The following is a 14,605-nucleotide window of genomic DNA, read 5'->3' as shown; positions in this document are numbered from 1 at the left end:
CGATGACAAAGAACGCCAGCAAAAGATGCTGGTAGCGTAGCCTGGGCAATGTCACCACGATAAAAACATGGATCCGGATCGTGGTGATAGCAAAGTGAGGAGGTGCGACCCTCGAGCGTCTGTTCACCATGGAGGTGCGGCTCAAACAGCGTCTGTCTCGGAGCGAGCGGCTGAATAAGAAATGCTGTATCACGTCAGCTACACCTAAGGTGGCAGCCCCACCAACATGATGTAGGTATCGCGACCCCGGTAAGGTAGCATACTGAAACCCCCAACATTACTCAGAAAAACGAAGAAAGAGAAAACAACGAACGGAATTTTCGGCAACCGACCCGGCAACGAAATAAGGACAATGAATGGAAACTCGGTACTTGGAATGTCAGAACCTTAAATGAACCTGGACGAGCGGGCCTTTTGGCTCGTGAACTGCAAAAAGTGAATGTGAGCGTAGCTGCTATTCAGGAAGTACGGTGGCCTAGATCCGGAGAACGTGAATTCCGGGCGGTGGATCCCATCGCCAACACTTCCTTCAAGTACCATATCTATCACAGCGGTGGCGATAGGGCAGAACATGGAGTAGGGTTCATAGTGATCGGGAAGCAGATGAAGCGTGTTATGCGGTGGAGACCGGTAAGCGACCGCATCTGTGTATTAAGGATTCGGGGCAAATTCTTCAACTACAGCCTGATCAACATCTATGCGCCAACCAACGATAAATCCGATGACGTGAAGGACGCGTTTTATGACAGTCTCGATAAAACTTATCATGAGTGCCCAAAACACGACGTGAAGATTGTAATCGGAGATGCAAATGCGCAGGTCGGGAGGGAAGATTTCTTTCGTCCAATCATTGGTACAGAGAGCCTACATACAGTAACCAATGATAACGGTCTGAAACTGATAAACTTCGCCGCTGCTAGAGGAATGGCCATCAGTAGCACCTACTTTGCACGCAAGAATATCCGAAAGCACACCTGGAGACACCCAAATGGCGAAACTTGCACCCAGATCGATCACATGTTGGTGGATGGCCGGCACTTCTCAGATGTCATTGATGTAAGGACTTTTAGGGGGCCTAACATTGACTCAGATCATTATCTTGTTGTCTGCAAAATTCGGGCGCGTCTATCGACCGTTACGAATTCAACGAACCGGAGATCGATGCGTTTCAATATCCATCGCTTGTCAGTAGAAGGTGTTGCAGCAGAGTACCGCCAGAAGCTTGATGAGCGGATTAGCGAAATCAACGTGAACGAGGACCTCAACAATCTGTGGAACACAATCCACGGAGCGGTGAACACAACAGCACAAGAAGTGATAGGTACAGCTCAAAGACGACCACGTAATGGCTGGTTTGATGAGGAGTGCCAGAGGTTGACGGATGAGAAGAACGTTGCCAGAAGCCGGATGTTAGTGTCTGGTACCCGGCTGAACAGAGAGCGGTACAAGGTAGCAAGGGCAGCTGAGAAACGAACCCACCGCAGAAAGAAAAGGCAATACGAAGAACGCGTGATTGCTGAGGCGCAAGAAAGTATGGAACAGAACGATATGTGAAGGTTCTACGCGACTGTCAATGGTGTGCGGAGTAAAACAGCGCCATCTCCCGCCATGTGCAATGACCTTGAGGGGAATTTGCTGACAGATAAAACAATGGTGGCTGCCAGGTGGAAAGAACATTTTGAGACATTGTTGAATGGAGAGAGTGAGAGAGTATCGAGGAACAGAGTAAACATCGCAGACGACGATCAAGCTGTGGAGCCTCCAACGATAGACGAGGTTAAAAAGGCAATACGTGAGCTGAAAAACAATAAGGCTGCTGGGAAGGACGAGCTCCCGGCCGAACTTTTCAAACACGGAAGTGAGCAGCTGCATCAAGCAATCCACCGTATTCTAACGAAGATATGGGAGGACGAAGAACTGCCTGCTAGCTGGTTGGATGGCCTCATTTGCCCATTATTCAAAAAAGGGCACAGACTCGAGTGTGCCAATTATCGAGGAATAACTCTTCTGAATTCGGCGTACAAAATACTGTCACGCGTTCTGTTTAACAGATTGAGACCGCTTGAGGAGTCCTTCGTCGGTGAATACCAGGCTGGTTTTCGTGAGGGCCGATCAACGACGGATCAAATGTTTACCCTGCGTCAAATCCTTGATAAATTCCGGGAGTACAACTTGCAGACTCACCATCTGTTTATTGATTTCAAAGCAGCATACGATTCAGTGAAGAGAAATGAGCTTTGGCAGATTATGCTAGAACATGGTTTTCCGGCGAAACTAATTAGACTGATTCGCGCAACGCTAGATGGATCGAAATCAAGTGTAAGGGTTGCAGATGAGATTTCGACCTCGTTCGTGACCTTAGATGGATTGAAGCAGGGTGATGCACTTTCAAACTTACTGTTCAACATTGCTCTTGAAGGAGCGATTAGGAGAGCTGGTGTGCAGAGGAACGGTACCATCATCACACGATCGTACATGCTCCTTGCCTTTGCGGACGACATCGATATCATCGGAATTGACCGTAGAGCAGTGGAAGAGGCGTTTGTGCCTTTTAAGAGGGAGACGGCGAGGATTGGGCTCACGATAAGTTCTACCAAAACGAAGTACATGGTAGCCGGTAGACAGCGTGGGAGCAATAGTGGTGTTGGTAGTGTAGTGTTGTTAGATGGTGAACAATTTGAGGTAGTGGAAGAATTTGTGTATCTTGGAACACTAGTGACATGCGATAATGATGTTACCCGCGAGGTGAAGAGACGTATTGCAGCTGCAAACAGGGCCTTTTACGGATAACGTAGCCAGCTGAAGTCCCGTAGCCTGCAAACGAAAACGAAATTCGCTCTGTATAAGACGCTGATACTTCCGGTAGCCCTCTACGGCCACGAATCGTGGACGTTAAAAGAGTCTGACCGGAGAGCATTTGGTGTCTTCGAGCGTAAGGTGCTGCGAACAATACTCGGCGGTAAACAGGAGAATGGCATCTGGCGGCGTCGCATGAATCACGAGTTGTACCAAGTGTATAACGGTACGGATATAGTGAAGCTTATAAAACACGGCAGACTACGGTGGGCTGGGCATGTAGTGCGGATGCCGGAAGAACGACAAGCAAATATTATATTCAGCAGAGAACCCGGTAGAGGTCGTCGACTCCGGGGTAGACCTCGGACACGTTGGCTATTTGCAGTTGAGGAGGACATCAGGTCGCTAAACGTTCATGGCGACTGGAAGCGATTGGCTCAGGACCGAGTCCAATGGAGAAGAGTACTTCGTTCGGCGTTGAATCAACCTGGCGATTCGTAGCCCATCAAGTATCAAGTATCAAGTAATATGCAAAACGTACTGATTCTGTAGTAACTAGTTACGTCCGATTCATTTGAAATGCATCTGATTGATATTTCACGTGTAAACAACGAACAGAGGTTGTATTTCAACGGTGTATCACCAGTGTTGGCAGTTCAAAGGATGGAAGATCCGGGGGGTAACAACATGTAAGACATTTTCAGGGCGTATGATGATTTATTCTCAATTTCACGACAAAGAAAACTTTTTTTTGTGAGTTTTTAGTCATGCATGATTATAGATTACACTATTAACTATATGTCAAGCTTATAAAATCATCCAGAAAATGGAAAGTCGTGAAATAGGATTAATTTTTAGGTCATCAAAATTCGCAAGCGATTTTCTCGATATAGTCATTTTGGAGATACCCTTTTTTCAAATGTTAGTCTAGAAATAACGTCTCAAAAATTAATTGACGAGCTTGGCTGCTTGATGACTGCCACTTTATGTTTAAGACGTGTTGATCGGAAATCCATATCAAATCCTTCTCGTCGTTGTCGTCGTCTGGAAAGTCGTCGCTGATATAAGAAGACCGGTGGTCTAGTGGAGACCGATTCTGCGTATCGAGCAGAAAATTATGGGTTCAATCTCAAGCTCCTTCATATAATAGAGCTTTAGTGTGAATCTGATTTATTCTTAATATGAGATAAAGCGTATTGAAATTCGGTTGGAGGAACGAGTACGTAAAAGATATAATATTCGAGTTTTATGAGAGACGTATTGATTGCGGCCTACCTTAGCTCAGTTAGTAAAGGTCCAGCTATAAAACAAGACCATGCTGGAGGTAGCTGGGTTTGATTCCTGGTCCGGTTTAGGAATTTTTCGGGATGGAAAATTTCCTGACATCCCTGGGCATAGAGTATGATCAACCGGTGGAAACTAACGATTTTAAATTGGCTCACTACTTGACTAGCCTATTCGTCCCAAGCAAATTGATTAGCGTACCTCATTCTAGTCGAAATTCTAGTACTACACTATATTTGTTTCGATTCGCTATGAAAATTTAACAGATAAAATGAGTGGTTCGTGGATTTTCCTATGTTTCGAGGGGTGCATCAATTAACTTGGGACCGAAGATAGTACCAGAGCTGAGCCATAAATTTGAGCACGTTTCTTTGGGACCTTCTGGTCTTAGAGTTACCTCTATGGTATGATGGTACTTGCCGCAAAATTATACTAATGTAAAAATGGTACAGGCATCGAAAGCTCTCAATTAATAACTGTGGAAGTGCCTCTAGAACACTAAGTTGAGAGCACACAATAAGCTAAAATGCGATAAGCAATAAGCTTGAAATGCGACGATGATGAAGAAGAAGTGTTGATTGGAAATCTATAACAAATCCTTCTCAAGAGTTGCTGTTATCGTTGTAACAGCAAGTTGAAGAGGAACTTGTTCGTAATTGTTTTGTGAAATAAGGAGCTCGGTGATCTTGTGGTGACCGATTTTGTTTATTGAGCAGAAAATCAAAGGTTCTATCTCAAGCTCCTTCACATTATAGAGTTATACGTTAAATCGGCTTTTTTATAATATAATATAAAGCGTAATACAATTCGATGGGAGGAACGGGTACGCAAAAGAAGTAATATTTAAGTTTTAGGAAAGACGTGTAGATTGAAAATCCAAATCAAGTCCTTCTCAAGAGCAGTTGTTGTCGTCTTCAAAAACTGTTTGTCCAAATCATTTGCCCTTGGAAACACATCAAGCAGAAGAGTTTTACAAAGTGTGGTGATAATTTGAGCCCAAAATATTAAGAAATAAAAAATCCCACCCATGGTGAAAATAGGCCATTTTTGACAATTTGGATACCTGCCGGTAATCAGCCTGTTTACTGTAGTTACTAGAACAAAAACAAAATGTGGGTACACCTTTAAGAAACAACATTAAAAAACCTTCAAATTGACGTTACAAGATCACGAATATCTTATTTGGTTGTGGTGTAATCTTTTCTGAAAGTTGAAATTTTTAAAGATCTCGAAAATCCAGGGTTGTAGACCAGAAGGATCTGGGCACTTAAAAGCAAAATAAAAAAGGCGTTTGTTCAGAATGCCTAAATAAGCGTTCTGGCCAATTTTGGCTCAAATCGGTGACATCGACCACAGGTGGTGTACCCACTTGAGCTGGAATGACCTATATGTGAATTAAAAATGAGAGTTTATTAACATAACGTTGTTTTGTTCCAATAATACACTGTGCTTATGCCTTTTGGGACACTCTATAATATGCATGTTTTTTTTTATTTATTTGAAATTTCATTGGAAAAATCGATGCATTTCTACCCCACTTTTAATATTATTCATCTTTATGCAAACTGATATTGAGCAATTCCACACCAATTGACGAATCGATCTAATGCGACCTACACCCATTTGCATGAAACTTTGCATATTTTTTGTTCTAGTAAGTCATTTACATTTGAGCTAAACCGTTTGAATCTCGCTAAGCCGTTTTGAATCTCGCAAAAAACTTCAAAATTCCGTATTCGATATTTTTCAACTTATTATAAAGCGAAAACGTCACTTCCGATCGCAATGACATCTGCGATAAAGTTGCAGGTGTAAAATAATAACCTTTTAGGACAAATAAATAAATGGTATAATAATTCAAGCAATCTTGGGTAAAAAATCAAAATAATGTTTGAAACTCTATCCTTATTAAATTTGAATATTTTTCATTAAAATCCTTAAATTTTCATTAAAATTTTCAAGTTGAATGCTTAAAACTTATCAACAATTGGACTTGTTTCTTGAACTTTTTGAAATTTTTTAAACAAAATGTTATAAAATTACCATAAGTTATTCTTCTATGATTTTTATTAATTTGTAAGTGTCCAAGTCGAAATTTTCACAGAAGATAGCATTTTTCATAAGTTTTTTAATGAGAAAATGAGCGATTCTCGCTGAAACCAGCCTTGATTTCGCCCGAGGTTCTCACAAACCATTTTTTTTAACTCAGTCGGAAGCTCTAGTTATGTAACTAAAAAAAAACAATCGGAAAAGGTCAAATTGATGGACCCCTCGGTAATGAGGCGCTCTAACAGTTTTCAAAAGCACTCATTGTTTGTATTATTGATTTATTAAAGTAATCATATCTTTAAAAATCATTAAGAATACCCTAAATGTTTATGCGTCATAGTAAAGGGCATAGTAAGGGCTTTCATTTGGCATGTTTGAAAACTTTGGCGTCGATATCGAATTTGACCGCCGATTTTGAAAATAAGCACGTCATTAGAAAGCTCGAACTTTTTTTCTATGAGATACAGCTCAAATATCGAAGAGAAAAACCAAAATATTCATGGAAATTGATAAACACAAATAAAATAAAATTGGTTTAATAAATCACATATGACTAATGAGCCACAATGACCTATTCATTTAAATCACTGTTTCTTCGAGCATTCTCAAGAAAAATCCAAATGTCTGCATATCACTGAAAAAGGTAAAGTTAGGGTTTTCATTTGGCATAATCAAAATGTTTGGCAGCCATATCGGATTTGGCTGCCATAATGGATTTTTATAAACAGCTTGAACTTCTGAATGAGTACAAAAAAATTGGTTTTTAAGAACCTCGTGAATCTCGTGAAAATGAGCTGTTTTCAGCGGCAGTTGCTCATATAACGACTATTAATTAAAGAAAGTGGACACCTGTTTACCAATGGTTTAGGGTTAAAACGTAACGTAATTGTGAATTGTCGCTCAGTGTGTAAAAGCATTGTTTATTTTCGCAACACACCTGAAAAATAAAAAAAAGAGCTATAAATTTCGAACGATGGGTCGGATCAGCTTATCAACACGAAAATTAATTCTGCAAAAATTGTTTTCCGATAAGTTGTCGTTTCGAGAATTGGCAGAAAGCGTGAAATGCACTAAATCTACAGTGTTCAAGATTGTTAGGAAGTTTGGAGAAACGTGTTCTCTTGAATATTTATCGAAATCTGGGCGAAAAATAGGGGCATCGGACCAGAAAAAGGAGCTGGCCGCAGTACGCCGTTTTAAATCGCATAAACCGTGTTCCGTTCGTGAAATTGCCAAAAAATTGGACATCAGCGTCGGAACTGTGCAGAATATCAAAAAACGTAACAATATCAAAACCTAAAAGAAGCAAAAAGCACCCAAAAACACGGATTCACAGAAAGCTTCTTCGAAAATACGGTCACGGAACTTGTATGACGTTCTCCTTCAAAAGCCGACCGATGCATTTTGATGGACGACGAGACGTACATCAAATTGGATACCATTACACTTCCCGGGCCGCAATTTTTCAACGCTGAGCAGATGACAGATGTGCCTGATGATGTGCGGTAAATTCGAACTGAAAAATTTGACAAAAAGGTTTTGGTGTGGCAAGCCATTTGCTCCTGTGGCTTGAAGAGGTGAAATGCATCAAAAAACGGCTTCAACCCATCTACCGAAAGCATGTGGATCCTCCATTGTTTTGGCTGGATCTGGCATCTGCTCACTATGCTTCTGCTACGTTGGAGATGCTCAAGAAGGATAAAGTCGATTTTGTCGAACAATTCCAAAATCCCCCAAACTGCCCTGAACTGCGTCCTATCGAAAGATACTGGGCAATAATTAAACGGCATCTTAAGAAAGATGGATAGGGAAGCAAGTTCTGTTGATTGCTTCAAGAAAATTTGGTCTGCAGCACAACGAAAGCTAAGAAGAAAGTTGTGCAGAATTTAATGGGCGGTATCAAATGAAAAGTCCGAGCGTTCTTCAGAAATGAGAAGTACACATTCAAACTCACGTGAAATCGGTCATCTGAATGTTGATTTTCATTTATTTAAAGTAAACTTTTGATTTTGTTCGAAAATAAATATTTTCCTTTGAGAAACAGGTGTCTACTTTCATTAATGAACAGTCCTTATTAGAAATATGTTGAAGGGGGTAATTTTCTGTTCGTTAAATTTTTAATTTTTTACCAAAAATTATTTGAAAAAAAAAAAACACCGTGCGTATTTATTCTGAAAGGACGTCATTTCGATTAGAAGTGACGTTTTTGAGTTATGATTTGTTGAAAAATATCGAACACAGCATTTTGAAGTTTTTACTTTTCTTTCGAGATTCAAAATGGCCGCATTTTAGCTCAAATGTCGACAAGGTCAATTTTGTTTTCCCATTTGGTCTGGAATCGCTCTATTACGAAATTTAAAATAATGATCAAAATACTCCTCCGAACTCAGGTTTGCAACATTTCACTCAACAAGTGCCTGACTCATTCCAAAACCAGAAGCATACCCGATCAGCTGTTCCATAAATAAAATATCCCTGAACTACGCCATCTCTCCCGGACCCTGCTCTCTTCCCTCGGAAAATATAAATTTTATTTGCCGTCGCGGAAAACGCAACAAAAACAAAAAAGCCATCAACCACTCGGCTTGCAGCAACATGTGACTCCGGTTCGAGGCTAGGGTAAGGGGTTCTATTATCCCCCAATTTTCAATTCAAGTCTTAGCTTTACCGATAATAGATCCCGCTACCCTTGGTATATGTAGGCCTGCCACCGACCGATTTGTCCATAAGTATGTATTGGAATAGATCAGTGTGGGGTGGAGGAAATCTGGCTCCGCTTCTGATTCTGCCCGCCTCTCTCCTTGCCAATCGCATATGACAAACGGAGAGGAAGCGTGGAAAATCACAAGCGCTGAGGTGCCAGGTTGAAAAATCTATTTATTCAAATTTAATGGCGTCGTGCCAGCAGAGGAGCGCCGAGCCGAGAGTTGAGGGAAATTTTATGTGTATCATTAAAAAGCAGTAGAATATGTGGCGTTGACGACGCAGAAAGATCGCTATGACTTTCCTAGTAGGTGCCCTCCCGCTTTGAATAAAAGTTTGTACCTATTCCATTTAATAGTTTTGGTTCAACAGTGCACTGTGCTGAGTGAGATGGAGTACAAGTGCGGTACACAAGCATAACACATTTGAGTTTTTATAGTTTCAGGAAGTGAGAGGTAGGTATGCGATTTTAAGCGGTTGTGGCTAGTCCCGGTTTCGGAAGATTTGCGGTGCACCAGCTGTGACTGCAGGGAGGGTTTATTTATAACGAACACGGCCGATGAGAGTAACTCAGAAACTGAGTCGAATTCAACTCGAAATTGCAAAAAGTGGGGTACTCAGTGAGTGAGTAAAATTTTCCGCACTTTTGCGGGGAAAAAATGCTTCAATATGTGGGAAATCGACCAATATTTTACTCAGTCTAAGAGTATAGTAAAAGACTGAGTGAAACATTTCTCGATTTTCCGCATGTTCAAGAAGTTTTTCCAGGAAAATCTTTTGCTATTTTGAGTCACTTTTGAGTTACTCTCATTGGTTTCTAGTAATGTAGCAATTTAAGATTATCAAATGGAAAGCTTCGTCTTTTAATGATATTGAGATATTCAGTCCAACGGGAACTTAGCCCCTACATAAATGCGATCTACATAATTATCACGCTCCATATAAGTACTAGTAAATTTTTCTGTAAAATTTGATAAATTAACTGAAAAAAATGAGAAATTAATTTGATTAATTTGTTGAGCGACGATAAGTTACACATGTTTTGCAGTTGCTCCAATAGTATTGTACTTATCAGATGAAATGTCTTGAAGTCAAGTACATTCCAATCATGCTGTCCATTTCAGCAGGTCATCTGCAATACCAGTTATCTTTACTGCACTCACTCCCAGTATAGTACCGTCTGCAGTCTCCATAACCGTCGCAGTTTGTCACCGTAGTCCCACCAGAGGTAAACAAAACACGGCGATCTGATAACAGGCTATTAGCACACACACACACATACACATGACAAGCAACGTCAGGGGATTTTATCTGCGCACATTGGTCCTAGAGAGAGTCCAACTTTGTCCGAGAGATAGTCGTCGCAAGCCAACAAATTAGCCACGTCTTTTCCAACACAAGATGAACACTCACAGAATTTTTCGTCCTTCTTCGGGAGCACCTTCTTCTTCCGGACGATCCTTCGGATGACGAGTCGTTTCTTCACCTTCGGTTTCGGTCCATCCTCTGCTGCACCAGCACTGCCGCATTCCGACCCTGAAAACACCGGTTCGCCATGAACTTTCACACAATCGCCAGCGGGGGCCTCTTCGGCACCGACGGCCTTCGGAGGGGTTCCCTCGCGGACTGCCTTCGCGGACAGGAAATTGCCGTCCACCACCCGGCGTACGCCACCACTCGGCACCGCCGCCGCCGGGGGCGCTACTTCCGCTTGAGCTGACCCGACTTGTGAACTACTCATCGCACTGCGCGCACTGGATGGGAGGTAGTGTTGAGAACTGTAAACTGCCACCACTTGAACTAACTGGTGGCAGGCTGATGGCTGGCAATTTTCGGAGTTTCTTTTCTTATCTCAACAGCAGGACGGTACTGATTACAAGCCGCAGCCAGAACACTTGAAGGGTAAATGGTCTTACATGTATTCGTTATCGTGCGGCTTTGATTGAGGCACTTTAAAGGTCTCGAACAAGGTGTTCACCGTGATGAGTAGGGAAGGAGAATTTGAACAGGTGGTGTCGAAGTTGCGGTAGGGAGAAACAAAATTGAGTGAGGAAGTTGTTGTATTTACGGTAAGAATAGTTGAAGTGAATTCTGAGAATTCCAAGGTAGTCTAAGAAGAATTCCGAAAGAGTTCTAAATAGAATTCAAGGATTTGACATTTTAGAAATTCAAAGGAATTGCTTAGGATCATTGCATAGTAATGCTGAGGAAAATACCATGCATGTTCAGAGGAAAACTTCAAGGGTTTTCCCTTTGGTGTTCTGAAGATAATTCTTAATGAATTCAAAAGAGGCTTCCAAGGAAACTCCGCGTAGAACTTCGAACAAGTTTTGGGATTATTCCGAAGATAATTCTATGGGAATGCGAATTGTGATGTCATGGAAGTATTGAGATATTGATCTATTCCAGATAAACAGTAGGGAAAATCAGGGATAGAACGATTTTCGGTGCATCCTTCATTACATTTTAATATGCAGCATTTCCAAAGAAAAAGTTTGATTGGATCTTACAATTTCGTAACAATTGATAATTTTGTTGCTTATCGAAAATATTAGATCCGTATTATTTTATTTCCCCTGTGGCCCCTTCAGTGTTAGGGTGGTCTGAAAAATCAGCATTTTCTCTTAATTTTTTTTATTCATTACTGTTGATAAACTCATTTGGATCAAAAGACCTAATGAAAGATTATTAAATCTAGTTTTTAGAAAGAATATTCATATGGACTATAATTGTGGTTTTGCATTGAAAAACAGTGATTATAATCGATTTTCATGACTTTCATGGTCTCGGGATCAAAGGTTCTATTGCACGTTATATTATTTTTTAAAAAAGTTTCATGTATTGACCACTTTTACGGATGCTCCAGATTTTCCGAAGGATCATTTCCGTGGAAATCCGATTCCATGTTTATGTCAGGATTCCAATTTGGTTCTTATAGCACAGTTCCAAGTATTTTCGAAACAACCACGGAGTTCTTGGATCATGGATTTTTTCATGGATTTACCACTTTCACGGATGTTCCGGATCTTCTGGCGGACTGTTTTCATGGCCATTATTGGATTACATTTTCATGTCACAACCCCATTCTTGTATAAGAGTTCCAAGTGATTTCGATAAAATCACGGAGCTCTAGTATCAGTTTCATTGATTAACTGCTGTTACCCATGATCTGGATCTTCCGGAGGACGATACCATGACATCCAGGACGATGATGATGCCAAGGCCCAAAAACTCATTACTATATTACAGTTCAAATAGTTTTCGAAAACACCGTGATCGGTGGTGTAGCGGTAAGCGTAACTGCCACTCACCCCAAAGGGCCTGGGTTCAATCCTATTTAGCGCCGTCGGGATTTTCAGAGGCAAAAAATCTCTGATCAGGAAAGTAAAGCCGTTTGTCAATGGGTCGAAAGATAGGGCCCAGGTGTGGGAGCTGCCTCGGTGGTTGAAAAATCATAAATTTTGAGCCGATGGACGATACCAGTACATGAAGTTTATGAAGTGTCCTTTTTGAGTCCTACTGGAACCGGTTCCGGGTATCCGGATGTAGCCAAATTCACCTTACGGTCCATTGCATGATGCCTTTTTACCTCTGGATTTGTGCCCTATGAGAACTGGTAACTGGTTGAAAAAAAAAACCCTGGGCAGGGTGTCATTCTATAATTCATTTAAAGCCAATAGATCAAGAATCAGTTCAAAATTCATTTTTGAGAAAGAGTTGCAGTCTGGGTCTTCTTAGACCCTAACGCACAATGGTTGCTAAAATCTTCTTTTGACAGCAAAATGTTCGTTTCCGAAAGTTAGGAAATTTCAGGTCTCTATCATATTTCGTTACAAACTTATAGCTTTTTTAAAGTGACACCGGGTCAAAAAAGACCCTAATAAGGTATAATGAACACTCCCAAAACGTGTTTAAGGTAGCCTTATTTGCTGTTTTGTTTTAATTCTACGTTCCGATTCGCAATGTTCCATTTCGCTTTACTCCATTCCATACGTTGAATTATGTTTAAAAAAAAAATAGTTTGCACCGAGAGGGGCGACACATTTAAATCTCAATTCTAGATGCTCCAAAAATCTCACACTAGCGAATCAATCTTCGAAAAATCTTCTTTCATTTCTAGTATCTACTTGCATCGGGCATCAGCTTTTTGCAGGAAATCTTCAAAATCGTCATCAATCTTCTTTTTATCTACTCAGCGTGTGCACAGCTAGCCACAGCAAAACACAATCTTTCCTGCAGCGTAGATGGAGTCGCATCCCTCGGTTTGCACGGCGTGCAGATGAGCGTGATTCAAATTTAAAAGTATGTATTGAGATTAAAAATCATCAGATTTATCGGCGGTTAAAGGATATGTGAGATTTTCTAAAACCAGATGTCGCCTTCAATTTCCGATCTCCACATGCTTTAATCATTTCAAAAGCCCATATTGTGGTTGATGCTTTCGAAAACCGGAAAACGCCATATTGTGTTCAATTTCTGCTTCTACTAGTTTACATGTATTGGACACTTTCGGAAACCAGAAGTCACCATCCTTTGTTACAAAATAGCATTGAACAACGATTTCCGGCCTTTACAAGTCTTCTTTTCCTTACCGAAAATACTAGTTCCGAAAATATTCATATTGTGAAATATTTAACACTTTACTGTAAACAGGAAGCTGACAACTGACAATTGACCTGGACGTGAAAACCAAGGGCGAGGAAGGGTTCCTCTTCATCGAAGCCAACCAACTCCTGATAAAGTGGACCAACCAAGTGCTCCCTACAGTGATCGGCGCCACAGATTGGAACCTACCAAAAACTCGGACGGATTTCTTCATCAAAAACAACCCGATCACCGTATTTACCGACTCGGCTAGTATAGTGGAAGCCCTGGATTCAGACCTTTCCGAACACCCGTGGATCCAATACATCCAAAGGTATGCCCCAACCAACACTATCTTTGTTTGGATCCCGGGTTATCTGGCGGCCTCTGGCAGGCACACACGGCATACACCGATACAGTACCAGCTGCATTCCCGTAAAAGTATGTCGACAAAACTTTCAACGACTCGTGAGCCTCCACCTAGAATGACACTAGAGAGGCTTTCATCCGTAAGGTTTTTTTATTCATTTATTGTTTATTAAATCATCTGACAAACAGTCTTAATGAATGTCTAAATTATGTTCAATCTTCCTACTCTATTTACAAACTGAGGCGTTGACATACCAAAATTGAACGCGGATTCAACCGATGCAAACAAATGAACCATTGCAGATATAGGCTGGTTATAACCATACAGAGTACGATGAAATCCCGGCTGCATCAGGGACCGCTGACGTAATATCCTACCTGACGCACGGAAGTCAAGGAGCGATAGAAGATAGGAGCAATCGACGTCACCGTTGAATAACTTAACGACAAACGTAGCTTGGTGTAATTTTCGTCTTCGATCAAGCGTTTCAAGACCAAGCAGGCGACATCTAGCGGGATACGCTGGAAGGTTAGACGAATCACGCCATGATAGATTCCTGAGAGCAAGCAATATTTACCATTTTTGGACTCGCTCGATTCTTAGGTTCCATGTAACGTCGTTTGGAGCCCATACGAGTAAAGTGTTTTCTAGAATCTGTCGCACGATGGAACAATATAGCGCTTTTAGACAGTATGGATCCGTGAAGTCCTTGGCAATTTTGAAGATAAAGCCTTGGAAATAATCGATGTGTAATGAAAATGGAAGGAGAGCTTCGAATCCAACGCAACACCAAGGTCGGTCACATGGTCCACCCTATCA

The 14,605-nt window shown here is 41.2% G+C and overlaps 1 protein-coding gene across 6 annotated transcripts in view; it reads right to left on the bottom strand.

Moving 5' to 3' along the window:
- The window catches only part of Eip63F-1 (Ecdysone-induced protein 63F 1), a 289,880-nt gene that overhangs the window by 183,718 nt on the left and 91,557 nt on the right, over positions 1-14,605 (bottom strand). The window contains exon 1 of one of the 6 annotated variants that reach the window (XM_065231901.1): positions 10,246-10,719. The exons of 4 other annotated variants lie outside the window; for them this stretch is intronic. In XM_065231901.1, the coding sequence (XP_065087973.1) occupies positions 10,246-10,573 (328 nt within the window). In that variant the 5' untranslated portion in view covers positions 10,574-10,719. Of the gene's footprint in view, positions 1-10,245; positions 10,720-14,605 lie in introns of those variants that run through there. One more of the 6 variants, XM_065231902.1, reaches the window with a different exon arrangement.

The sequence above is a fragment of the Ochlerotatus camptorhynchus genome, unplaced genomic scaffold (genome assembly GCF_037179485.1).
Source record: "Ochlerotatus camptorhynchus isolate MF236.1 unplaced genomic scaffold, CSIRO-AGI_Acam_v1.1 ptg000361l, whole genome shotgun sequence".
NCBI classification, from domain to species: Eukaryota; Metazoa; Arthropoda; class Insecta; order Diptera; family Culicidae; genus Ochlerotatus; species Ochlerotatus camptorhynchus.
Note: the sequence above shows the minus strand (reverse complement) of the source record. Positions and strands in the feature narration are given on the sequence as shown.